The 27,246-nt window shown below is 37.8% G+C and overlaps 2 protein-coding genes across 7 annotated transcripts in view; one reads left to right on the forward strand and one right to left on the reverse strand.

Annotated features, from left to right (window-relative positions):
• The window catches only part of GANC (glucosidase alpha, neutral C), a 75,930-nt gene extending 73,041 nt beyond the window's left edge, over positions 1-2,889 (reverse strand). Inside the window, exons 1-2 of one of the 5 annotated variants that reach the window (XM_059913520.1) lie at positions 2,725-2,889; positions 1,687-2,008 (exon numbers count right to left, since the gene is read on the reverse strand). In XM_059913520.1, coding sequence (XP_059769503.1) covers positions 1,687-1,715 — 29 coding nt within the window. In that variant the 5' untranslated portion in view covers positions 1,716-2,008; positions 2,725-2,889. The other 4 variants (XM_059913519.1, XM_059913522.1, XM_059913521.1 and 1 more) reach the window with 4 other exon arrangements.
• Positions 2,711-27,246, forward strand: part of TMEM87A (transmembrane protein 87A) — a 43,793-nt gene continuing 19,257 nt past the window's right edge. The window contains exons 1-11 of one of the 2 annotated variants that reach the window (XM_059913524.1): positions 2,711-2,914; positions 4,218-4,278; positions 7,210-7,295; positions 10,571-10,684; positions 13,114-13,167; positions 13,254-13,298; positions 17,166-17,283; positions 22,520-22,581; positions 23,368-23,551; positions 24,556-24,655; positions 26,945-27,038. In XM_059913524.1, coding sequence (XP_059769507.1) covers positions 2,771-2,914; positions 4,218-4,278; positions 7,210-7,295; positions 10,571-10,684; positions 13,114-13,167; positions 13,254-13,298; positions 17,166-17,283; positions 22,520-22,581; positions 23,368-23,551; positions 24,556-24,655; positions 26,945-27,038 — 1,062 coding nt within the window. In that variant the 5' untranslated portion in view covers positions 2,711-2,770. The remainder of the gene's footprint in view (positions 2,915-4,217; positions 4,279-7,209; positions 7,296-10,570; positions 10,685-13,113; positions 13,168-13,253; positions 13,299-17,165; positions 17,284-22,519; positions 22,582-23,367; positions 23,552-24,555; positions 24,656-26,944; positions 27,039-27,246) is intronic. The other variant, XM_059913526.1, reaches the window with a different exon arrangement.

Consider the following 27,246-nt stretch of genomic DNA (forward strand, 5'->3'; position numbering starts at 1 on the left):
AGATTCCATATATACGTGTTAGCATACGGTATTTGTTTTTCTCTTTCTGACTTACTTCACTCTGTATGGCAGACTCTAGGTCCATCCACCTCACTACAAATAACTCAGTTTTGTTTCTTTTTATGGCTGAGTAATATTCCACTGTATATATGTCCCACATCTTCTTTATCCATTCATCTGTCGATGGACATTTAGGTTGGTTCCATGTCCTGGCTATTGTAAATAGTGCTGCAATGAACATTGTGGTACATGTATCTTTTTGAATTATGGTTTTCTCAGAGTATATGCCCAGTAGTGGGATTGCTGGGTCATATGGTAGTTCTATTTTTAGTTTTTTAAGGAACCTCCATACTGTTTTCCATAGTGGTTGTATCAATTTACATTCCCACCAACAGTGCAGGAGGGTTCCCTTTTCACCACACCCTTTCCAGGATTTATTGTTTCTAGATTTTTTGATAATGGCCATTCTGACCAGCGTGAGGTGATACCTCTTTGTAGTTTTGATTTGCATTTCTCTAATAATTAGTGATGTTGGGCATCTTTTCATGTGCCTCTTGGCCATCTGTATGTCTTCCTTGGTGAAATGTCTATTTAGGTCTTCTGCCCATTTTTTAACTGGATTTTTTTTTTTTTTTTTTTTTGGCTGTGTTGGGTCTTCGTTTCTGTGCGAGGGCTTTCTCTAGTTGCGGCAAGCAGGGGCCACTCCTCATCGCGGTGCATGGGTCTTTCACTGTCGCGGCCTCTCTTGTTGCGGGGCACAGGCTCCAGACGCACAAGCTCAGTAGTTGTGGCTCACGGGCCTAGTTGCTCCGCGGCATGTGGGATCCTCCCAGACCAGGGCTCGAACCCATGTCCCCTCCATTGGCAGGCAGACTCTCAACCACTGCGCCACCAGGGAAGCCCCTGGATTGATTTTTTGATATTGAGCTCCATGAGCTGTTTGTACATTTTGCACATTAATCCTTTGTCTGTTGTTTCATTTGCAAATATTTTCTCCCATTCTGAGGGTTATCTTTTTGTCTTGTTTATGGTTTCCCTTGCTGTGCAAAAGCTTTTAAGTTTAATTAAGTCCTATTTGTTTATTTTTCTTTTTATTTCTGTTACTCTAGGAGGTAGGTCAAAAAAGATCCTGCTGTGGTTTATGTCAAAGATCTTTCCAGTTTTGAAGAATAAACTCTGGAATGATATAGGAAGAGATGTACTTAGCTGAACCTGGAAAGCAACATGTTTGAAATTCATGTGTTAAGAGTTCTGATCACAGGGCTTCCCTGGTGGTGTAGTGGTTAAGAATCCATCTGCCAATGCAGGCGACATGGGTTTGAGCCCTAGTCTGGGGAAGATCCCACATGCCGTGGAGCAACTAAGCTCGTGCACCACAACTATTGAGCCTGTGCTCTAGAGCCCACGAGCCACAACTACCGAGCCCATGCGCCACAACTACTGAAGCCCACACAGCTAGGGCCGTGCTCCACAACAAGAGAAGCCACCGCAATGAGAAGCCCACTCGCCGCAACTAGAGAAAAGCTGCACGCAGCAATGAAGACCCAACGCAGCCAAAAATAAATAAATAAATAAAATTTATAAAAACATAAAGTCTTCAAAGCCAGAATGTTGTTTTCAGATACTATCTATCCCCTGCTTCCGTGGGCCCTGGAGTCAGCCCCTACTGGACCACTGGCCCTTTACCTGATTTCCTCTTTCTCAGCTGCGTCCATGGCTTCCCAGTCACTTCACAGGCTCCCAGATCTCAGGCCAAGGCCCCAGGCAATCTTTTAGATTGTCAGTCTTTCTAAATAACCGCCAGCACTTCACCACCATCAAGTTTCTGGGACTTTCATGTCCTTAAGGAGTGACAAATTGACACTTGCTCCCGGGATTTCCAGGCCCAAATTAGCGTTTCTACAGAGATTTGGCAAATTTTTCTTGGTTGTGAGTAGCTGATGAGGAACTGCCTTCTTTAGAAACTGAAAAGGTTTTTGCATCCGAGGAGGCGTGTACTCAAAGAGCCCTAGAAGATGCAGACCAAGAGCATGAGAACCAGGAAGTACCAACAAGGCCTGCGTGATTAGGGCGAAGCTTCTGCAGATCTACCTCAGTGACTGTCACGCCACAGATACTGAAAACTGACCCACTCTCTCCTGTATTTTAGTTTTGAGTAGGAAGTGACGGCGGGGTTGTTGCTGGAGGTTGATTTTCTCCGACCAAACTCTACATCATACTCTTCACGGCTACAAGGGTCTTTTAAAAGGGCTTGTCTACTGCATTATCCATTTTAGGAAGGCTTATACTCCACCACCGCCAAACTCCAGTCTTTGCTTAAATACCTCCGGAAACCGAGTACTCACTACTACACGCTAAACAGGCAGCCAGACTTACGGCTTTCCCAGACTTTTGGCCCCAGCGTCTGACTCAGGATGAGGGACTGGGGCGAACGGGAGGAGGAGAGAGCCAAACGCCACATGGGGTTCTTCCCTGGTCCCCAAACCCTTTAAGGGCTGGGAGAGAGAAGAGCCAGCGGACTCGGATGGTATCTTTTGCCGATCATCCTAACACTCCAAGGTTACGGCAGGAAGACGCCTGCGCAGTACGTCCAAAGCCTCACACCAAGCCAGCCGACTGCCTGAGGGCGGGGCCGCTGAGTCGCTAAACAAACAAGCCATCAGAGGTTTTGAGGACCCGGATTATCCCGCCCCCAGAGCGGAGCCGGAAGAGGGCGGGACGAACCGGAAGAAGGTGAAATGCTTTCGGTAGGCACTCCACGGCTGTGAAGATGGCGGCGGCTGCGTGGCTTCAGGTGCTGCCTGTCATTCTTCTTCTCCTGGGGGCTCAGACGTCCCCATTGTCGCTTTTCAGTGTAGGACCGGCACCCGTCGCTGCTGCCGACCGATCCAAGTGGCACATTCCGATACCGTCGGTGAGTGGTCACTTCAGGAGCAACTGAGCCCGGAGGAGCAAGGGGTGGGGCTACGGCAGCCCAAGGGGTCCATGAAGGTTCCACTAAAGTCCGGTTCCAAAGGGGTGGGATTGCCGGGAGTGTCTGTGTAGCTGCTTAACCGGGACTCACCTCCCTTTAGCGGGAAGCCGTACACTTCTTTGGGTAGATTAGCAGGAATGTCAGGGTCAATTCAGGAGCGGAGAGTGGCGGTGGAGCGGTTTCTTATCAGCAAAGGCGGAGAACTTTCATTGCCTGACTGGAAACGTGTAAACTTGATGTAGAGGTGGAGAGTGGTTTCTCTTTCAGCAGAAGTTTCACAGAATCTTGTTACCCCGGGTTGGATGAGAGGAATATGTAAATAGACATCTTTCTTTCTTTCTTTTTTTATTTTTTTCTCTGCACTTTTTTGTTACTGGATAATTCTACTTACGAAGTTGGTTGATTTCGTTTGGACTTTGAAATGGTTATTCTAAGCCCTGCCGTGTAATTAGGAAGCCTAGGCATTTAAAACGATGTATCCTAACGTGACAATGTTTAAAACGGAAGAAACAGTATTCTAAAGTTTCTTACGATAAGTTAGATTTTCTTAAGGACAATTAACTGGATTGGTTGACCCTTTCTTCCCTTTACCACCTTTTTGAAACCTCGTTTGAGTAATAAGAGCTATAGTCCTGTGAGCCGACAAATCAGATGCTGGCTGGAAATGCCGAAAAGCATTAGTCTTATTAAAACCACGGTGGCCTTTTTGTTCTGCTCTGCTCACTGGTTGTAATGCCCAAATCTTATTTGAGCTTTTGATATGGCAAGAATTACAGCTTTTGTTCATTTGGTGACGATCTTCAGATTCTCAGTTTTAGGTATTTATTTGTTACCTGTAAAATGGTTAATAGTTAAATATGGCTGTCTGCTCATAGAATAGTTTATTTGAAGAAATGATTGGTTATTCTGGACGGTGATTAGTGAGTAAAGGAAATGAACTGATTAAGGAGTACCTTCTAGAAAGATTTAAGTTAGGTTAGGATTTCTAGCAGCCTTCTTTCTAGAGTCCTTGCTTCATGGCCTGTGGAGAAAAGAAAAAACTTGTCTCTGCACCAAGCTTCAAAATCCTGCAGTTTGGATATGGTTGAATTTTACTAAAAGGAAGGATATTGATGCCTCTTTGTGTGAGTGTGTTAAGAAAACTAACGTCAACATTTTATAAATTTTAGCTTTTATATCAGTTATATTCTGCTTTGGGAATTAAAGTGATCTGATGCTAATTATCTCTCCTTTATCTTTGCAGGGGAAAAATTATTTTAGTTTTGGAAAGATCCTCTTCAAAAATACCACTATCTTCCTGAAATGTGAGTTTTTGCATTTCATGAAGTTTTTATTCGAGTTTTTGAGTGATCTTTAAACTTTCAAATTACCTATTTTCTACCTCTGATGATTTACTCTCAGCATAAGTTCTGAAATTTAATAGTCCAGCACTATCTAGGTATAAACCTACGTAGTGTAACTAAGGTACTTTCACAGAATAATCTTTAGAATACTTAACTTTCATGAACATTATTTTCTTCCCTTGTTTTTCTGGTGTTAACAATATATAGTTAGACACATTGTTTTGGTTGATCGCCTCCATGGGTTTTAATCTGTTCTGAGTCATAGAGATAACTGCCAATTTTGTTATTGTGTGCTTGTTAGATGTTTACTGGACACATGACCTAGGTTTGTCAGACCATTGGCTCTGAACAAATATGTTCAGTAAAGCTTTTGTTTGCTGAAGGAGTATTTTACCACTTGGATCTTTGGAAGAGGAAGCTCAAAGATAATTACCAGGAAATAGGGATATGTAGAACAAAACCAGTCTGTCCAGTGGGAAAACCACTGTATCTGAATCCAGAATACCCCATTGTGCATTAAAGAAAAGCTTCCTTTTATTTCTGAAACTGGCTTTATTTTTAGAGAATGAATGATCATGGGCAGCTCCATTTCAAGATCAGGAATAAAAATCCAGCTCATCCATGTGTGCTCCTATGCATATTTCTCTCTATGAAAATGCAAAGTATGTCATAGTTGGATGATTTTATTCTTTTAATCACTTAGTAGGTAGTTACTGAACACCTACTATGTGCCAGACACTGTTTTAGAGAGCAAGGAAGTGATAGAAAAGACCCTTTCTCTTATTTAGATTATAGCCTGGTGGGATGGAGGGGTTAGGTAGAATTTCTATGAAGAATATACTGTGTCCATGAAAATATGATCTCTTGGCTAATAATTAAGTTTGATTTAAATCAAATCTACTCTGACACGCTGGTATTTCTTGTGAGGTTGGCTTTCTAGAAAAGAAGAGCTTTTAGGGATAGCAGTATTTTGTCTTTTGAAATAGCCTGACAGCCTGTATGCTATTCTGTCCTTTTATTATGTACAGTTTCTTCTTACCTGTATTTTGTTCTAATGGTTTTTCTAGTGGTTTTTGTTCAAGCTGCATATTTTGAAGTGTCTGTGTTTCATTGTTGCTGGAGGGTTTGAAGCTTCTTAAAATTTGCATTGTCTTTCACTTTGTTACTTCTGTGTTTTCTCATACTTACCTTGTCTCTGATTTTATGCTTTTGTGGGTATGGTATACAGTAGATTTCCATGAAATTGGCAGGGCCATTTTCTTTTCCTTTAAGACTAAAATTACAATTTTTCACCTACATTAAAAATGTCTGTTTTGGAGAAAGAAGTGAGATTTGCTCAAAGCCTGGAACTCTAGTCCCTTCTAGAGATAGCCACTTCTCCCTTACACCTGCACCTGGCTCATCTAAGATTCTTAGGGACTAGACCTGCCAGCCAAGGGAAGGTGGGGAATGTGGCAGGACCATTTTCATTGTCTCTTAAAGCCATTCATTTAAAGTTCTGTGTGTTTTGGGAATTCCCTGATGGTACAGTGGTTAGGACTCCGAGCTTTCACTGCAGAGGGCCAGGGTTCAGTCCCTGGTCCGGGGACTAAGATCCCGCAAGCCTCGCGGCGTGGCCATAAAAAAAAAATTCTATGTCTTTTAACATAAATAGTAGTATTTTTGCAGGCATATTTCCCTGCAAATCTCCTGTTAGGGCTTTTATTTAATTAATTCCTTTTCTGTTTGGTTCTTCTGAGTAGTTCATAACAAGATTGCAGTATCCTTTTCAGCATTTCCATACATTCTATCCAGCACATCAGATTTTTGTGTATTTTAGCCTTATAAAAGCCTTATAAAAGTTGAGCTTTATAAAAGTGTGCCACTTAAAAATTAGTCTGAGAAAACCACTTAAACCAAAGAAAAGGGAAAGTTTGTAATTTTAGGTGTGCTTCTTTTGTTAAGAGCCAAAAGTAGGCTTTTAGATGCAGTCGTGTTTATCTTTGTCACATTTGCACAAAGTATGTATTTCTAGTGTATTTTCCCTTCCTCAGCTGGAATCAAAGATAAAAGGAAATACTGACTTCCCCAGGTGAGACAGTTAACAGTCATATAGTCAGGTTTACACCCCCAAGTCTTCAGACTAATGCTTTGGTTCACTAGAATATTGTGCTCCAAAACATGTTGAATGAGTTATGTGAGGCTTCTATGATTTCATGAGGTTCCTTGAGGCTTCTCTTAAGGTGAGTTTTAAAAAGAATCTAATACTCTTTTTGTCTTTGTTTTTTCTATTCCTGCCTTCCCCAGCCACGTTTGCTTTTTATTGATAGTTCTTTTCTATCCAATTTTGATATCTCTCAAGGTTTAAGCCATGAGGTTTTCCCTCAGTGGAACTATTTTTGTTGCCTTGTGACATTCCTAATGTTGTTATTCCTTGACTCTTCAACTAGAATCTTTTTTAAGACTTTTCTTAAGAGTCTTCAATAATTTGTTCCCTTCTGTTCCCCTGTTTGGCCTAACACAGTGCCATGTATCTTTGTATACTTAAGTGCTTTGCTCAGTAAATATTTAAATGATAATAGAAGACTGATTTTAACTTAAGGCTGCTTTATCACTTCCAGATTTTTTCCCAAGAGAGAACCAGAAATGAAGGTTTTAAGGCATAAAAATAGATACACGGTTTCAAAGGTTAAAAATCCTTAACTGCTTTTTATTTCTGTGAGCAACAATTCTTACTTTTAACTGAAGAATATCCAGTTTTTGTAAAATTTATTGCTTCATTACCTTCTGTTTGGAGAAAGAATGGTCTTTGAGTATCTTAGTTTAGCAGGAAATGGGATGTGGGGTAATAGTTTAGGAAAAATGCTTTGTTTGGGAATTATCTTTTATTCACAAAGATTTCTTCTTTTATAGTTGATGGAGAACCTTGTGATGTATCTTTGAATATAACGTGGTATCTGAAAAGTGCTGACTGTTACAATGAAATCTACAACTTCAAGGTATGGAACATAAAATTACAGACTTTTCTTAGAGTTTAGATATCATCGGGTCCCAACCTGATAGAGGAAAGAGTGTCATGTAGCTATGGAGAAGAGCTGGAACTAGAATCATGCTTCCCAATTTGCAGACAAATTTGTACTATCAGTTCTCAAACTTATTGGTCTCAGGACTGTGTTTACTTACTACAGACCCCAAAAAAGCCTTTATTCATGTGGGTTACTGTATTAGAAATTAAAACAGAAAAATACAGAAATATTTATTAATTTGTGAAAAATAACGATTTTTCAAAGAAACTGGGAAGAGTGGTGTTATTTTGTAGTTTTGCAAATCTATTTGTTTAATATCTAGTGTAATAGAAGATAGCTGGATTCTTACACTTCCTTCACTCAGCCTATTGTGATGTGTTATTTTGGTTGAAGTGTATGCACAAAATGTGGCCTCACACAGATATGTAGTTGGAAAAGGGAATGGTATTTTAATAGTGTTTTCAGGTAATTGTGGATATTGTTCTTTGATTCTATACCCAAACGCCATAAGTGGAGTTTCTTAAAGGTTAGTTGCAGTGTGGAATCTGAAACCATATCAGTGAACTTTTTCTGTGCTCTGTTATATTAAAATAAATTGGTGTGTCTTGCACTTTGAATGGTCTTTTGCCCATGTCTGATTTGGCAGCATCTTTCATGGTCACTTAGAAAATATTGGTTGGCTGAATTATATAAACCTTCCAAATATTAATTCATTTTACGATTAATTCAAAATTACATTTGTTAATATGACCTTTCAATCTCATCAGATACTCTGTAAGTATTGGAAACTATAAATCATGGTAGGGAACATGCAAGTTTTCCAAAATTCCAGTTTTTCCTTGAAAGCTCAAATTTTATTTATTTACTTATTTTTTAATAAAAAAATTTTTTTTCAAGGTCCAAGAAGACTTTATTATTTATTTATTTATTTATTTTTGGCTGCATCAAGTCTTAGTTGCAGTATGCGGGATTTTCATTGCGGCATGCAGGATCTTTCGTTGCGGTGCGAGGACTTCTCTCTAGTTGCAGTGCGCGGCCTTCTCTCTAGTTGTGGTGTGCAGGTTTTCTCTTCTCTAGTTGTGGCAGGCGGGCTCCAGGGCGCCTGGGCTCTGTAGTTTTGGCACGCAGGTTCCAGAGCGCGTGGGCTCTGTAGTTTGCGACGCGTGGGCTCTCTAGCTGTGGCATGCGGGCTTAGTTGCGCCACGGCATGTAGGATCTTAGTTCCCCAACCAGGGATCGAACCCAAGTCCCCTCCATTGGAAGGTGGATTCTTTACCACTGAACCACCGAGGAAGTCCCTTAAATTTTATTATTGACAATGAATGCTGTCAGTTGCTTTCCTTGACGTGACAGCCTCCCTTTGCCCATTTTCAGGAAAATATCTCCCAAATACCCAAGTCTGAATATCTGTAGTTTGTTGGTCATTCTTTCAAGTAAATGAAAACGGTGGATAGTTTAGCTTACAAGTTAAAATAGTTGAAAAGTGCTTTGTCTTAAGACAGTCATTTATAGTATTTTGCATACTTCTTTTTTGTCTGATAGAATATTTTAAAAGGCATGTGCTCAAAGGTCCAGATTTAATGACATTAATAATTTTTACTGTTTCATCAAGGGCGTTCTTACATAAAACTGGCCTTTTTTTTTTTAACTGCAAGTTTGTGACTGTGAGAGTACAATGTCTACTAGTACAGCTAGGTACCAGTGATAGGGGGCTGCCATTTTTTGCATCATTACTTTTGCACTGTCAGTACAAGGCAGATAGATGATGATGATGATGAAGATGAAAATAGTTGTGACCTCTTAAACCTCATGAAAGCATCCATGGGCCACACTTTCAGAATCGTTACAGTACACTGTATATGAGCATTGAAGATATATAGCTCCTAGATGGGTTTTTCAGGCCTTTTCCATTCTGTTTTCATCCCGCTGTTTGCATCATTTCTTTTCTTTTTTACATTTCCCCTACTATTCTTGAGGTTTCTTTTAAAAAAATAATAGGACTAGTCTTTAAAAAATGTCCACCATCCAGTTGGTTTTTTTAAACCTTAAGCATTTTAAATTTCTGCCCAGTATTACAGTTTTACATTATCTTTTTTGTAGTGTTGCTGATTGTATTTTGCTTTTGTTATATAACATTGGGTAAGATTGATGTGATGAGGAGGACTGAAGAATTTAGAGAGAAATATTTCCAGAATATGGTTTGAAATATCATTGACCTTTTCTCCTTATTGATCACTAGCTAAATTTACATATGCTTGAAACTTGTGATAAAAACTGGTCAAGCTTATCAGATTCAGTCTTCATGGGCAGGACAACTTAAGAATGTAAAAATTATTTTGAATTGCCACAGGACAGAGTTATGGAAATGACAAGCAAATAGTTGGAGGTGTGAAATTGGAGCTTCGAAAAAAAGAGGGTGAGATTAGGGATATTGGTATGGGAGAAAAATCACAGAACTGATGAAACCACAGAAATGATTTTTTTTTCATAGTATTAATAGTGGGCTGTGAATGGCTGCAACAGTTTTGTGCTCTAGCTTATCTAGCTTAGAAGCACAAGTTTTTTTTTGTTGTTGTTGGTGGTGTTAATTTAGTCAAGGAACTCTTGCAAATGTATTTTCTTATAACAAAACCCTGTGGACTCTGACAGTTTCCCAGTCTTCCTAGAATTTTTAAGAGGACTATCCTTCATGAGTCATAGACTAGAATTCTGCAGTTTAGAGTCCAATACTGTTAGATTCTTGAATACTAATATATAGTCTTTATCTGATGTTGTTAATTTTATTTATTTATTTAGTAAATTTATTTATTTTTGGCTGCATTGGATCTTCACTGCTGCGCGCGGGCTTTTTCTAGTGCGGCGAGCGGGGGCTACTCTTTGTTGCCGTGCGCAGGCTTCTCATTGCGATGGCTTCTCTTGTTGCAGAGCATGGGCTCTAGGGCTTCAGTAGTTGTGGCACGTGGGCTCAGTAGTTGTGGCTCGTGGGCTCTGGAGCACAAGCTCAGTAGTTGTGGTGCACGGGCTTAGTTGCTCTGTGGCATGTGGGATCTTCCCGGACCAGGGCTCGAACCCACATCCCCTGCATTGGCAGGAGGATTCTTAACCACTGCACCACCAGGGAAGCCCAAGATGTTGTTAATTTTAAAAATAGCAAATCCAAAACTATATTTGTACCAAAGGCAATCTATTTGTTTTCTTTTAAATATCTTACATAAGTTAAATACTTTGTATTTTCTCTGTTTTTCCAGGCAGAAGAAGTGGAGACATACTTGGAAAACCTTAAGGAAAAAAAAGGCTTGTCTGGGAAATATCAAACATCATCAAAATTGTTCCAAAACTGCAGTGAACTCTTTAAAACACAGGTAATATTTGATAGTAGTTGGAGGGAAATAGAAGAGGTGAATAATATGATGGCTGTATTTTTGGTGATATGCATTTCTCACTCCTCAATTCCTTCTGATAGAAGCAAGTTAGAATCATGTTCTGATAGGTACATAGTCAGCCACTTAAATATTCATCTCAAAGAGAGGTTGTGCTTTCCTTTGTGTGTAAAAAACAAAGCCCCGGTTTTTTTATTATAGTAAAATATATATAACGTAGAATTTACCATTTTAACCATTTTGAAGTGTGCCATTCGGTTACATTAAGTACATTCACCTTGTTGTGCAACTATCAGCACTAGCCATCTCCAGAACTTTTTCATCATCTGCAGTGGTTACTTCATAACGATTAAATAATAAAAACACCCACCCCCACTTCCACTCCCACTTCCCTGGTAACAACTATTCTACTTTCTTTCTCCGTGAATCTGACTGTTCTCGATATCTCAAAGAAGTAAAATCGTACAATATTTTTTTGTCTTCTTTAACGTAATAAAATGTTTTCAGGGTTCATCCATATAGCATGCATCAGAATTTCATTTCTTTTTTAAGGCTGAATAATATTTCATTGTACGTATATACCACATTTTCTTTATCCATTCATCCATTGATGGACTTTTGAAACCCTCATTTTTTAATCCTCTTGTCATCTCACCTAATTGATATATCCCAGAATCAACATTTTTAGATTTTCCTACTATAGACTTGAAATCAAAGGGTTGAACTTTACAACTTTTTTTGAATAAAGGGGAAGAGGTGAATAATACTGTTTATTTTATTTTATTTTGTATTATTATTATTATCTTTTGGCCGTGCTCTGCAGCTTGCGGGATCTTAGTTCCTTGACCAGGGATTGAACCTGGGCCACGGCGGTGAAAGCACCAAGTCCTAACTACTGGACTGCCAAGGAATTCCCAATATTGTGTATTTTAATGCTTATATGTATGTAATCATATAATTGGAGTTTATATTATAAAATTCTCTTTTCTTAGAAGTAGAATCTGACCCCAGTTTTTTGATAGAAAAATTATGTATTTTATAGGTGTTGAAAATAGTTATTTTAGCTCTAGCTTTTGCATTGTCTTTACTGCATTTAAATACTGCTTCAGATTATTTAGCACCTTTCCTTGAAGAGGCAAGTTCATGGAAAGTTAGGTTTTCTGTCTACTTACTACAAGTAAAGTTTATTGATAAGAAGTCCTTTACTTAATAATTATTAATTGATGAGCAAATGAAGTCATTGATAATTGAACTACAAGGGTTGTGTTCTTGTCATACCGTAGATTTTATGACCTTGGATAAAAAGAAAATAGCTTTAAAATAGTGGAAGTATGGTAGAAAAAGAAAGCTAGGCACAATGTGATGTTGAGTAGGGGGTTTTCTGTTGGTTTTCCAAATTTATCCCCCAGGCTAGGAGGATTGGTTGGCCTTTCTTGGATTTGATTGTGGAAAGTTACCTGTTGTATATTGTTGCCCAAGGTTCACTACTTTTAGATCTGCTATAAGCTTTCCAGGGTTTTGGCATAAACCCCTCTTCATAAGGTTTCCTCTTCCAGTCTAATGTACAGTTGAAATACATGCCCTAATTACTCAGGAAGGATAATGCCTCCTTTGCTGATAACTGGTAAGAAAGGTAATTAGTGGAGTTTTTTTTTACAGGTGTGGCATGTGTTGTGATGGAAGGAGCAGTGGACCTCAGAGTTAGGACTCTTAGGTTCAGATCCCATTTCTGTATCTAAAGCTTTATAGCTTTGAGCCACATTTTCCTCATCTGTAGAAATTCAGGGAACTGTGACATCCATTTATCCTACTTGTATGTTTTCTGTCTAAGGTTTTGTCAAGAATGACAATATCTGTAATCTTATAGAAAAATTGAGTGGCCAGTTTGGTTTGATACTATTTTTTAGTTTCTAGCAAGGTTTTATTCACTTGTTTGTGGTTAATTGGAAGTATTTTGTCTGTTAATGCCATATTATTATGTTTACTTTTATAATATGTTTTGCTTTAACTGTTTCTGTAGATTTTTTTTTTTTAATTAATAGCTACTTTATTTATTTATTTATTTTATTTATTCTTGGCTGTGTTGGGTCTTCGTTTCGTGCGAGGGCTTTCTCTAGTTGCGGCAAGCGGGGGCCACTGTTCATCGTGGTGTGCGGGCCTCTCACTATCGCGGCCACTCCCGTTGCGGGGCACAGGCTCCAGACGCGCAGGCTCAGCAGCTGTGGCTCACGGGCCTAGTTGCTCCGCGGCATGTGGGATCTTCCCAGACCAGGGCTCGAACCCGTGTCCCCTGCATTAGGCAGATTCTCAACCACTGCACCACCAGGGAAGCCCTGTTTCTGTGGATTTTGAGCTATGCTTTTCTTTTGCTGTTATACATCTTTAATTTTAGTTTTCTATTTCTTTCATAGAGTTTTTCTGGGGATTTCGTGCATCGATTGCCTCTTTTAGGAGAAAAACAGGAGGTAATTGTTTTCTTTTTTATATATTTCTGAGAGTAAAGTAGAAATTCTGAATTAATTTTCTTTTTTGTGTGTGTGTTTGTTTGAAGGCCAAGGAGAATGGAACAAATCTTACCTTTACTGGAGACAAAACTGTAAGTGTGATAGGGAATTTAGGGCATTGAACACATTTTAGTGTTCTTATGTTTGTTTATTTTAAATTCTTATCTTATGCTTACATTTAAAAAGAAACTTAAGAATGGAAGTTATACACCAAAATGTTAATAACGGTTATATCTGGATGATATTGTGAGTGATTTTTATTTTCTTTTTTATGTTTTCTCTTTTTCATGTTTGCTACAATCAGTCTGTATTGTTTTGTAATTATCACCCTATAAATATTATTTGTAAATAGTAAGAAACTTTTAAGGAAGAACCTTAAACTCCACGTAAAATCTTGTGATAGAATATAATTGAAAGAGTATATCTCAAAATTTACCCTTTTAAAATGTACAATTAAGAGGTTTTTAGTTGTGCGACCACCAATCACTGTCTAATTCCAGAACCTCTTCATCACCCCAAAAACTAACCATGCCGTCATTAGCCGTCACTCTTCATTCCACTGTTCCCCCAGCTCTAGGCAAACACTATTCTTTCTGTCTCTGTGGATTTGCCTGTTCTGTTCACTTCATATAAATGGAATCATACAATTTGTGGCCTGTGTCTGGCTTCTTTCACAATTTAAAACTCTGTTTTAACTTTTACTTCCTTCTTGTACAGAGCCTTAAGATCAGTTGGGGTGAGCAGTTAGGGCCTACTCAGGCCTCTCTTGGGCTGCTTACTATTTTACCATGATTTTTATAATTAACTCCCAGTTGATGTACATTGGGTTGCTTCCAAATTTTCACTGTTATGGATAGGATCATGTTCATAGTGTCTAGCTGTATCTTTGTGCACATTTATAATATTTTCTTTAGCCTAAATTCCTAGAGGTGGAACTGTTGGGTCCAAGTATATGCACAGTTTATAAATTCTTTTGTAATGTTTTGTCAAACTGCTCTGGAGAAAAGTTGTAGTGATTTGTGGTCCCAAGAAAGTAAGATTGCGTTTCCCTCGTTCCTCACAAACAATGGCTATTATAATTTAAAACAGATTTATGCAGTTTTTCAGGTTAAATTTTTGTAAATTGTATTAAACAATAATTGTTGATGCTGAATATCCATTTACATGCATATTGGCTGTTTGTAATTGTGCTTTATTCAGTGGTCTTCTGTGCATAGCATACTTTTAAGTTCTACTGAAGGCTTGAGCCCTGTTCCCAGTGATTAAAGCTGGCTGAAAAGATGACCCTGTTGAATATCACAAGTAATGTTTAGAAATATTTAGTCTGTTTATAGTCAAAAGAAGTCAAAGAATTATCTGTCCTTTGATTATTCTTCCTGAAATTGAGCCTAAGAGAATACTTTATAATCCTATTTAAAGGATACTAATAAGTTCAGTACCTCTACCCCCTTTTATTAAAACTCTGATAAAACATGTTTTTTAGAGGAAAGGGCCTCTCTCTGTCCCTTCCCCTAAGAAAAGATTTAATATCTTGATTAACTGAGTTTTCTGGTTTGATTTAAGGAATAATGTGATATGTTTACCATTATAATTTTTTTTCTATTAATAAGTTTTATTTTTTGGAGTGGTTTTAGGTTCACAACAAAATTGAGCAAAAAGCACAGAGCGTTCCCACATACCACCTCCACAGATGCACACTCACACTCCCACACCATCAGCATCCTGCACCAGTGTGGTACACTTGTTACAGTTGATGAGCCATCATTGACACATCATTATCAACCGAAGTCTGTAGTTTACATTAGGGTTAGTTCTTTGTGTTGTACATTCTTTGGGTTTTAAAAAGTATAAAATGACAGATAAACACCATTATAATATCATACAGAAGAGTTTCATTGCCTTAAAAATCCCCTATGCTCCAGTTATTCATCCCTCCCTATCCCCAAGCCCCTGGCAATCACTGATTTTTTTTTTTTTACTGTCTCTATAGTTTTGCATCTTCCAGAATGTCATATAGTTGGAATCATATATAGTCTTTTCATATTGGTGTCTTTCGCTTAGTAATACGCATTTAAGGTTTCTCCATGCCTTCTCGTGGCTTGATAGTTCATTTCTTTTTAGTGCTGAATAATATTTCATTGTCTGGATGTACCACAGTTTGTTTATCCATTCACCTACTGAAGGAGCTAGTAATAGTATCTGATAGGATTGTTGTGAGAATTAAAGAAAGTAATAAATATTACATGCTTAACAGAGTGCCTAGCCTATGAATATTATTTTTACAGGGTCAAAATATTTATATTTCAGAGTTAAGTGCAAACTTTATCAAATCTTGGAATATGAGAATCAGTCCCTTTGAGATTTGTAAGAGGTAGTTTTTAAGATATGTAAAATTTATAGCAGAGCAACTTATTATACCAAAGCTTTACTGGTTAATGAACAGCTAAGTTCAGGAGAGGTTCAGTGGATAAATAGGACATGATGTACCTGTAACTTCGAATATGTACAGTTTTCTCACAAAGTGCCCCTGAATTTTGTCAGAAAGAGACTATCAGGCAGAGGTAAATCAACGTATGATTCAACATGACATTTATGTCCTTAAGTTACTAAGATAACCTAGTAAATGTAAAGCTGAAGAATCATTTAATCTGCTTTGTTTTGACACTTTGAATTTGTGTCATGGAATATAATTTTTGAACTCTTGTTCAGAATTTTCTTGGGTTGTAGGATAATTTTAGCATTTGAGAAAAGCTGTGGCTCCCTAGGAAAATGCAGAATCTATTATCCACTTTGAGGGGTTTCATAGATCAATGAAGCTTACCCAGAGGTCTCTGGATAAAAGTTCCTTTTAAGACCAGAAAGTAATAAATTGCAAGTCTAAGTAGTAGTGCCTCCTTTCAGACATGAGAAAGAAGCAGCCAAACATTTTCTATGTTCATCTCCCTTGTCTTTCTGTTTTAGTCTTGCTTTTGTGAAGGTCCATAGTCCATCTAGCATTTAAGGCAACACACCCTTTGATGGCTTTTTGCTAGGGCTGTGCACAGACTAACTGGCTTTGGATCAGGTAACCAGTTCCATAAACATGGAGGCTATTTATACTACTTTCTTGACTTTGGGGGACAGTGACTCTTGCTTTCCATATAGCCCAGCCAAGATTAAATTTTTGATATAAATGTGAGACCTTGTTAGCAGAAATTGTGGTGGTCTTGGGAAGGGCATTGAACAAAGGGAATTAGATTCAGGAACTGGTGTTTATAATTCACCAAGGTCATCATGGGTGGTTTTTTCCAGGTGATTTAAATTAAATTTCTTTAGTTTGTTTGGGATATCTGTGTAAAATATAACCTAGCATCTTAGCATGGCTTAAGTAGAGTTTCATTTTAGGGATTTAAATTGAGGTTTTCCTTGTTTAAAAAAAAAAAATGTTAAAAATGAGATTTTTGTGTATAACAAAATATAAGATGTCCTGCCTTTTAGTAATTTATAATCTAACCTACTTTATTGTATACACTGTAGGCCTGTTTGTTTCGGCAACTGTTTTAATGAGTAAAAGTGAAGGACTCAACGAAGTTTCTGGGCGCATTCTGGAACGAAATATTCATATTGTGTAATTAACCTGTGGGTTTTTTTTTTGCCACTTTGTATTTTTTTAATTAATTTTTATTGGATTATAGTTGCTTTACAATGTTTTGTTAGTTTCTGCTGTACAGCAAAATGAATCAGCTATACATATACATATATCCCCTCTTTTTTGTATTTCCTTCCCATTTAGGTCACCACAGTGCATTAAATAGAGTTCCCTGTGCTATATAGTATGTTCTCATTAGTTATCTGTCTTATACATAGTATCAATAGTGTATATGTGTCAATCCCCATCTCCCAATTCCTCACCCCCCTCCCACCAACCTGTGTTCTTAATTCTTAAGATTGGGAGATTTGATGTCTTCTTTCTTCTCTAGGTAATGCATGAGCCCTTGAAAACTTGGCAAGATGCACCATACATTTTTATTGTACATGTTGGCATTTCACCCTCCAAAGAATCATCAAAAGAAAATTCACTAAGTAATCTTTTTACCAGTAAGTACATTTTGTTTCTTTTTATCATTTGTATTACTGTTATCCAGCTGTGTCGCATGGTGGGTAGTGTAAAATTGCTTTAAAGAGGTAATAATAAGGGGAATTCCATGGCCGTCCAGTGGTTAGGACTCCATGCTTCCACTGCAGAGGGCACAGGTTCCATCCCTTGTCAGGGAACTAAGATCCCACAAGCTGTGCAGAGCAGCCAAAAAAAAAAAGAGGGAATAATAAATTAAGAATGTTGTCAAGTAGAAAAATTGAGGGAGAGAAATTAACATTTTTCTGCATTCAATATGTATGTGATAGGCACTTCACGTATGCTTTCTTATTATGTATTATAGATACTAGATTTCATTTTCCTTCATTTGATCCTCCTGCTTTTAAAATTTTCAATTAGTATTATGTTCTCAGTAGACTTGTTAAAACTTAGTTATGAAGTCAAAACTTGGAAATTTTTAAATCAATTGACTTGGATAATTTTTTAATGTCTCAATTTTTCTTAGTGTTCTCCTTTCTACTTTCGCTGCCCAGTTTAGGGATTCATCTATCTCTTACCTAGAATTTTACAATAACTTACTAATTGATCTTATTTTCTGTGGTTTCTTTTTTTGTTTCTTCCTTCTCCTTTACAGTTTTCTTCCCTCCCCTGCTTTCTCAAGTAGAATGTTGAATAGAAACAATGATGGTGGCCATCCTTTCTTGCTCCTGACTTTATTGGCAATATTAGCACATTTCACCATTAAGTATGATGTTTACTGTAGATTTTTGATTGTTTTTAATTAATTTTATTTATTTATTTTTTTATTTTTGGCTGTGTTGGGTCTTCGTTTCTGTGCAAGGGCTTTCTCTAGTTGCGGCAAGTGGGGGCCACTCTTCATCGCGGTGCGTGGGCCTTTCCCTATCGCGGCCTCTCTTGTTGCAGAGCACAGGCTCCAGATGTGCAGGCTCAGTAATTGTGGCTCACGGGCCTGGTTGCTCCGTGGCATGTGGGATCTTCCCAGACCAGGGCTTGAACCCGTGTCCCCTGCATTGGCAGGCAGATTCTCAACCACTGCGCCACCAGGGAAGCCCTGTCTTTTTTTTTTTAAGGTTTTTATTTTATTTATTTTTTGGCTGCATTGGGTCTTTGTTGCTGCACGTGGGCTTTCCCTAGTTGCGGTGAGCGAGGGCTACTCTTTTGTTTTGGTGCATGGGCTTCTCATAGCCATGGCCTCTCCTGTTGCGGAACATGGGCTCTAGGCACGTGGGCTTCAGTAGTAACGGCACAAAGGCTCAGTAGTTGTGGCTCCTGGGCTATAGAGTGCAGGCTCAGTAGCTGTGGCGCATGGGCTTAGTTGCTTCACGGCATGTGGGATCCTCCCAGAGCAGGGCTCAAACCCGTGTCCCCTGCATTGGCAGGTGGACTCCCAACCACTGCACCACCAGGGAAGCCCTACTGTAGATTTTTAAAAATATTCTTTATTTGGTTCAGGATATTTCTTTCTATTCTTAGTTTACTAAGTGAATTTTTTTCTTTTTTTTTTTTTTTTTTTTAGTATTTAGAATGAATACTCAGTTTTATGGAATGCTTTAACTGTATTGATTAAATTGATCATATAGATTTCCTCATTTAATCTATTAATGTGATGCATTGCATTAACTGGTTTTCTAATGTTAAACCATTCTTGAATTTCTGAGATGCCACTATTTGGCCTTGACACACACACACACACACACACACACACACACACACACACACAGATTCTATTTTCCAGACACACACACACACACACACACACACAGATTATTTTCCAGACACACACACACACACACACACACAGATTCTATTTTCCAGACACACACACACACACACACACACACACACACACAGATTCTATTTTCCAGACACACACACACACACACACACACACACACATTCTATTTTCCAGACACACACACACACACACACACAGATTCTATTTTCCAGAATTTTATTTAGAGTTTTTTGTCTTATGTTCAAAGTAAGATTGACCTATGATTTTCATTTCTCGTACATCTTCTATGGGTTTTGGCATCCAGGTTATGCGAGTTTCATACATTGAATCAGAGAATGTCCCGTTTTTATATTCTGTTGAGCAGTTTTTGTAAGGATAGAATTATCCATTCCTTGAATGTTTGATAGAACTCACTTATGATAGTGTTTTGGCCTGATGTTCTTTTTTTCCCTCATGAAGGTTTTTTTGTTTTTTGGGGGTTTTTTTTTGGCTCACTGCGCAGCATGCAGGATCTTAGTTCCCTGACCAGGGATCGCCCTGCAGTGGAAGCGTGGGGTCTTAACCACTTGACCACCAGGGAAGTCCCATGCCATGAGGATTTTAAACAACTGATGTATTTTCTTTCTTTCTTTCTTTATTTTATTTTTGGCTGTGTCAGGTCTTAGTTGCGGCACGCAGGATCTTTCGTTGCGGCACATGGGATTCTCTCTAGTTGTGGCACGCAGGCTCCAGAGCACATGGGCTCTGTAGTTTGTGGCACTTGGGCTATCCAGTTGAGGCACGCAGGCTCAGTAGTTGTGGCGCGAGGGCTTAGTTGCCCCGCAGCATGTGGGATCTTAGTTCTTCAACCAGGGATCGAACCCACATCCCCTGCTTTGGAAGGCTGATTCTTTACCACTGGACCACCAGCGGAGTCCCAACAACCGATTTATTTTCTTTAATAGTAATAAGTATTTTAGTTTTAGTTTTTCTATTTTTCCTTGAATCAGGGTTTTTCTTTTTTTTCCCACTGAGAAATTGTCCATTTCATTCAAGATTTCAAATTTGCTGGCATAAAGTTAGTAATGATATTACTTTACAAAAAAAAAATCTATTTTTATTCTTAATATTGCTTCTGTGCCTTCTCTTTTTAACTTTTAAAATATTTCAAGAATTCTATTTTACTATATTTTTATCCCAGTGAACCAGCTTCTGGTTTTAATTTTCCTATTTCATTGTCGATTTCATTAATTTCTACTTTCGTCTTTATTCTTTGTTTCATTTGACTTAATTTTAAACTTTTGTTTTTTATGGATTCTTGTATTGAATGTTTAATTCCCAAGACAGAGATGGGTCTTATTCTCCATAGTAATATGGAATATAGCAGATCTAGGCAAACCAGAGGTGGCCTGGCAGTTTCTAGACCCAAGACATATGTATATCCTCCTGTATCTAGGCGCATGGCTTCCTAATGAGTAATAGTCTCAAGGAGCATTTGCCAAGATTTACCTTGTACTTTCTTTCTTTGAAAAAGATGGAGAAGAAACCTTGCTCCAGTCCACTTCAGGCTCTTCATGCATCAAATCTGGCTCTGGTCCCCCTTTATCTTAGACTCCTACTAGTTTCAGTGATTCCACAGGAGCTGCACGCTCAACTACTGTAGCATACTTTGGGGCCCAGAGTCCACCATGACCATGGATTCAGCCTCATGCACTGTTCTGAGTTTTTGTTCAGTTTTGATACATGGAGCTGTTTATCTTGTTTTTGAGCTCATGTCCTTTTTGTTTCCTTTCTTTTTTGTTTTTGTTTTATCCATCTGTTGTTTGGAACTAAAAAGATGATACTCAAAACTTAACTACACCTTGTGAAAGTCCTAAAATTCTCTCTCTAAAACACTTTTATCATCTTTATTACCTTCATTAAAACCTTTGATGTCTTCCTGTTACTATAAAATGTCCAATTCTGCAGCAAGGCTTATAAAACTCTACAAATTGTCCCAGTTTACCTTTTGCTGCCTTGTATCAAAATGCTACTGTATGGTACCATATGGAGTCTCAAACTACATGTTCTTTAAATATATCATGCATTTTCACACCAGTCCTTGTTCATGTAATGTCCTCTACCTGGATGGCTTTTTACGTCATCATAGAAAATACACACTCATCCTTCTGGGTCTGGCTCAGGGGCACAGTTCTCTGTTGCTTTCCAACTCCCTCTCCCCTGAAGATAGTAATCCACTAGATGGCAGAAAACATCTTTTACATCTTTCCATCTCCTGTATTTTCCATAGTGTGTGTCACATGGTAAGTGCTCAGTAAATGTATGTTATATTTTAGCATAGAGCAGGGATTAGCCAACTTTTTCTTAACGTGCCAGATAGTAAATGTTCTCTCTGCTGCAACTACCCAACTCTGCCACTGTGGTGTAAATGTAGCCATCAACAGTATGTAAGTAGGTGGATGTGACTATTTTCCAATAAAACTTTGGAATAGATGGCCAGATTTGGTCCATGTGCTGTATTTTGCTGACCCCTGCTGTAGAGTCAACAAAGAATTTGACAGATATTTACTAATTATTTTATTTACTCTTTTATTAAATTAAGAGGGTTTATATTACTAACCAGTTCAGCTATGAAATTTTTGTGATTGCTATTATGGGATGCTCCTTTTCTTCATATAAGTATTGGACCTGATTTACTTTTAATAATGGTATGTCCTTTTTGCTTGATAAAAATTAGTAGGAAATTTTTGTTGAATAGTCTCTCTCTGGAGATAGATATCACTTCTCAGATAAATCAGTTTATTTATTAATCATACTTAAAATTTATCCAAGTAGTTTTATCAATTACAATTTTAAAGTAGGCATAGGTTTGCTTCAGTAAGGCAAATCTTCCAAATTCTTGTTGTTACTGTCATTTGTTCTGCTTCATTAAACTCTTCATTATTATTAAGCACCTTCTGAAAATGATATATTAATGTATGAAAGTCACATAAAATTAAAGTAGGTAAAAAAGGAAGAAGGAAAGCAGTAGGAAAATATAGGTAAGGAGAGAGAAAAGAACAAAGAGGGCAGCAGAATGAAGGAATGAAGTCCATTACTTTTCAAAGCATATTAATGATGTAAGAAAAAGCATACATGAAGTATGTATGGAATTTAGAGGAGATCGGGAATAGTTCCACTTGGGCAGCTCACCAGGTTTTGTGGAGGAAATACATTCAACTTAGTCTTTAAAGGATGTGAGTGTGGGAACAAAGGGCTTTTCCACCTAAGATAACTGACTAGAGCAGAGTCATGCTGAGGCCTGTGCAGGACGCAGCACAAACCATCAAAACACTTTATGAATTTCAGAGTGCTTTACAAAGTGTAATAATCACCAGGATTGAAATGGATAAAAGTAAATTACCCAATGGAGTTTTCATTAATTTCATCAAACAAATATCAGACAATGTTTTTGTTTAATTTTTTCATTCTTTACATTAATTCTGAGGACTGTGTTTTGGCAGTGACTGTTGAAGTGAAAGGTCCCTATGAATACCTCACGCTTGAAGAATACCCATTGATGATTGTAAGTGAACTTATATTCTTTAACCTCAACATTAAATGAGTTTAGCTTGAAAGATTGTCCATGTTTTGTGGCAGTATTAAAGACTTGTTCCTCAACAGTTCAGAAAATACTGCTTGTAGTTCTGTACTTACTTCCTACTAGGATGTGATCTTGGAAGTGTCAGTGAACCCCTCTGTGCCTCATTTTCTCATGTGTAAAATGAAGTCAGTGACTTGTGGAATTTTAGAGTTGGAAAGTACCTCAAAGGTCATTTCACCTCTCACATCCTCTCTAGGATCCAAAATGGGGTACTTCTTAAAACCCTATAGTTTCTGATCCCACTTAGGATGAGTAAATGATGACACTTTCTCCTTTTCAGTCTGTGTGTCTGAGAACATCCTTAATCTGTTTTCAGATTTCTATTGTTTGTGGGTTTTTTTTCTTTTTCCTTGTGCTTTTATAGTTTTCCCGCTCTGTTGTGTTTCCTTGCCTTCAGCTGTATCTTAACCCTGCCGTGCCTTTTTTCCTCTCATTGTCTTCATTTAAATAATTTTAGATTGTGAGCCGAAAAAACTCTTTTAATACAAAAGAGCGGTCACTCTCTAAGGGAGACTCTTAGGTTGTCTCTCTCTGCCCGAGAGGAGACAGTTTTTTCATCTTAGTATTGAACTTCAAAGAAATAAAATAATTTTTAAGATAGAAGGTGTAGTATGTATATTTTTTACAATATGTTAAGACTGTGTATTGATTCTAAATTGGCTCTTGGCCCTAATCCTTCTTTTTCCCTTTTACCCACTTGGATGACAGTTTTTCATGGTGATGTGTATTGTATATGTCCTATTTGGTGTTCTGTGGCTGGCATGGTCTGCTTGCTATTGGAGAGATCTCCTGAGAATTCAGTTTTGGATTGGCGCTGTCATCTTCCTGGGAATGCTCGAGAAAGCTGTCTTCTATGCAGAATATCAGAACATCCGATACAAAGGAGAATCTGGTATGTGACCAAAAAATGTTTGCCAGTTTGTTAGTGATTGGCAGGTGAAACTTAAGACAATTTTCCTAAGGTCAGCAGTCATTAAGTAGCTGTAACTTTGCAGTTACTTAATTATTAGAATAACTTAAGCAGAATCACTATGATTGTGACTTTGTTTTTAATCTCTTAAATTGTGGGTTCAGTTATTTAAGAGTAATTTTATTGAAACAAACTCACAGAAGTTACTACAGTAGTGGCCACTTTGGGACTATTATTATCATTATTGAATCTCAGTTGCTGTTGATTTTTAAGGTACCATTATTATATGCATCTAAGAAAGAAGGTAAATACTGCTAATTTAATTGTAAGATGCCATTGATTGTAAGACCTACCTTGATTTCAGAGATACTGGGTGGGGGTGGGGGGTTGGTAAAATATAGTAATACCGAGAAAATAGGAGGGTATTTATGGTTTAGTAAGGTGAACAGGTAGTGATAGAAATTGTTTCGTACTGAAGTGTTTTTTTGTGATAGCTTCAGTTGTCTCTCATCAGACCATTTAATTATTAATAATTCTTGTTGCAAGATATACTAATTAGATCTTTCCCTGGTCTTTGAAATGGCTTGAAAATAATAGATGTGAAAGTGAGTTGAAAATTCTGTGTTGTGTTTTGTGCTCTCCTACATATAGCTATATTTCACAGTGTTTTAAACTGGGAGGAATATTCCTTAGATGCTATAAATTGTTGAAGTAGGGTGAGGTATTCTGCTGAGGTTTTAGTGAAGCGGGAGGTGAAGAGGGAAGGTAAATAGAGCACACCCAGATTGCTATCCACATGAGTAAGACCCTAAGTGATACCAGCTTGTACTTGTAAACATCGCAGAAGAGGTATTCTTTTTAAGTAGGACTAATATCAGTGCTTATTCTGAAGAGTGTTAGAAATCTACATTCTGGTTCTAGAATTGTGCCTTTTCCCAAACCTAGTTTACATACTGCATTTTTTCCCCCTTTTTTCTTTCTTACAGTGCAAGGTGCCCTGATCCTTGCAGAGCTGCTTTCAGCAGTTAAACGCTCACTGGCTCGAACGCTGGTCATCATAGTCAGTCTGGGATATGGCATAGTCAAGTAAGTATTAACTTCCTATATGGAAGAGCAAATTAAAATGCTGATTAAACTGAAACAGTGTTTCAGGTTTCCAATGTAATTCTGAAAGAGTCGATATAAGAAATAGTCCTGAAATCAAAGGTATCTGAAATTCTGTGGATTTGTAAAAGTTGGAAAAACGTTAGTGTTTCATTTTACTGCTTAGAATTTAAGGAGCATCTGCAGGAAAACCTGCAGTATAGCAGATGACATTGAAACATCAAACTTTTAGAATAAACTTATTGTGACTTTACTCTTCCAAAGTATTCTTGCAAATCAGATTTTTTTAATGGGAAGAGCATTCTTGAGTGCCTTCTATATATTAGACATTGTTCTAGGCCCTAGGGATACAGCAAGAAAACAAAAGACTTGGAGTTTACATTTGTGGACAGACTGGTGCACAGACAAAAATACGTGAGTAAAAAAAAATACGCGAGTGAAAAATCTAACGTGTCAGTGAGCAGATAAAGCAGGGGAAGCATATAGAGTTCTAGGCAGGAGGTGGAACTTTCAGTTGTAAATATGGTGGCCAAGGAAGGCTTCACTTTGGCATTTAAGCAAAGATCCAAGTCGGTGAAGAAGCTATATGTACACCAGGGGAGGAAATGTTAAGATGTGGTCAGATTCTTTTATATTTTGAAGGTAGAGCCAGTGGACTTTGCTGGTAGATCAAATGTGTGATGTGAAAGAGAAAAGGAATCAAGGATGATGCCAACTATTTTGATCTAAGCAAGTGGAAGGATGGAATTGACGTTTACTGAGTTCAGGAAGATCTTAAATGGAATAAGTTTGGAGTGGAGGCAGGATAAGGAGTTCAGTTAGGTATCCAAATGAGGGAAGTAGGAGGGAGAAATTAAGGCAGAGATATAAATTTGGGAGTCATAAGGATGTAGCTGTTATTTAAAGCCGTTAAGACTGGATGTGATCATCAGGGAAGTGAGTGTATACAGAGAAGAGGTCAAAGGACTGAGCCCTTGGACTATTATTATTTAGAAGTCAATGAGGTGAAGTAGAATTAGGGCAGAGGAAATTGAGAAGTGACCAGTGAAGTGGAAGACAAAGCTGAACACTGTTTCAAGGGGGGAGTGATTAATTGTGTCAGGTAAGAGGATTGAGAAGTGATCATTGGATTTTACATGGAGGATATTAGCGACCTTAAATGAGAACAGTTTTGATGAAGGGGTAGGACAAAAAGCTTGATTGGAGTGAGTTTAAGAGAGAATAAGGGGAATTCTCTCTTAAATAGGGGGAGAGGAATTGGAGTTAGGTATAGACAATTATTTCAAGGAGTTTTGCTTTAAGTGGAATTAAAGAAATGGGGGACTTTAATTTTTTAAATTTTTTCATTCATTTAAAGGAGTTTTGCTTTAAATGGGATTAGGGGAATGGGGGGTTCTCACTTTGAAAATGTATTTATTCATTTAACATATGTGGTTGCCTCCTGTATGCCAGGCAGTATTCTGGGTTTCTAAGATAACACCATTGGGGAAATAAATTCCTGCTCATTTGCAGTTTTTCTAGCATATAACAAAATATAAGAACAAACGTTGCTAAGGCTTAGGTAGACATGATTTAAGGCAGTGCACCTCATACTGTAATGCACTAATGAATCACCTGGGGATCTTGTTAAAACGTAGATTCTGATTCAGAGGTACTTTGAATATCAAGGATCTAAGATTCTTCCTCCTTGACACAGAAGCTACTCAGACTTTTCACATTTTGCTGGATTTTGAGCTTGATAACAGACTATTTAATGAGTTTTAATAAGATTTTGATTGTATTAAGGAATTGTTAACAGTTTTAGATTAGATAATGATATTGTGGTTATGTTTTTTCAAAGTCCATATCTGTTTAAAAACATACGGAAATACATATAAATAAAAGGTAAGATCTAGGATTTGTTTCAGAATAGTATGGGAGGATGGGAAGTGGATGAGGTGTGCATGGGGCAGGATTAGTTGTGTAGGTTGATGGCTTTTGGGACTGGATGATGGGTTTATAGGGGTTCATTATACTATTGAATATGTTTCAAAATTCTCTGTAATAAAAAGTTTTTAAAAAAATTCAGTAACCAGGGACCGGATCTCAAGTTCTAGTGTTCACTGTCTTGACTTAAGACCATACGTCTGTTTGAGTTTTTCTCAGCTGAATCAAGTATGTCTGGCTTATATCTGTTAAGTTGTTGGCCTGCATTAATCAACATGAGTTTCTGTTACTTAGCTTGTCTTGGGGTTTGTTGCATTTGTACTCATTTCTTTGCTTCCTCTTTAGGCCTCGCCTTGGAGTCACTCTTCACAAGGTTGTGGTAGCAGGAGCCCTTTATCTTTTGTTCTCTGGCATGGAAGGGGTCCTCAGAGTTACTGGGGTCAGTATTGCTTAATCAGAATTTTTGTGGTCATTTCAGATATATAGTTTTTGTCTTGAGGAGGTTAATTGGTAATGTCAGTGGGCTTCTTTACTATTTCCTCTAAGTCACCTTTGGGCTCTGGTTTACCAAACGTATGTATAATTCATTTTTTCTTTTTAATCTATCTATTAGAGCTTCATAAATTTAATGTGTGATGGGGAATGAA

This window comes from Balaenoptera ricei, chromosome 2 (genome assembly GCF_028023285.1).
Source record: "Balaenoptera ricei isolate mBalRic1 chromosome 2, mBalRic1.hap2, whole genome shotgun sequence".
Lineage (NCBI taxonomy): Eukaryota > Metazoa > Chordata > Mammalia > Artiodactyla > Balaenopteridae > Balaenoptera > Balaenoptera ricei.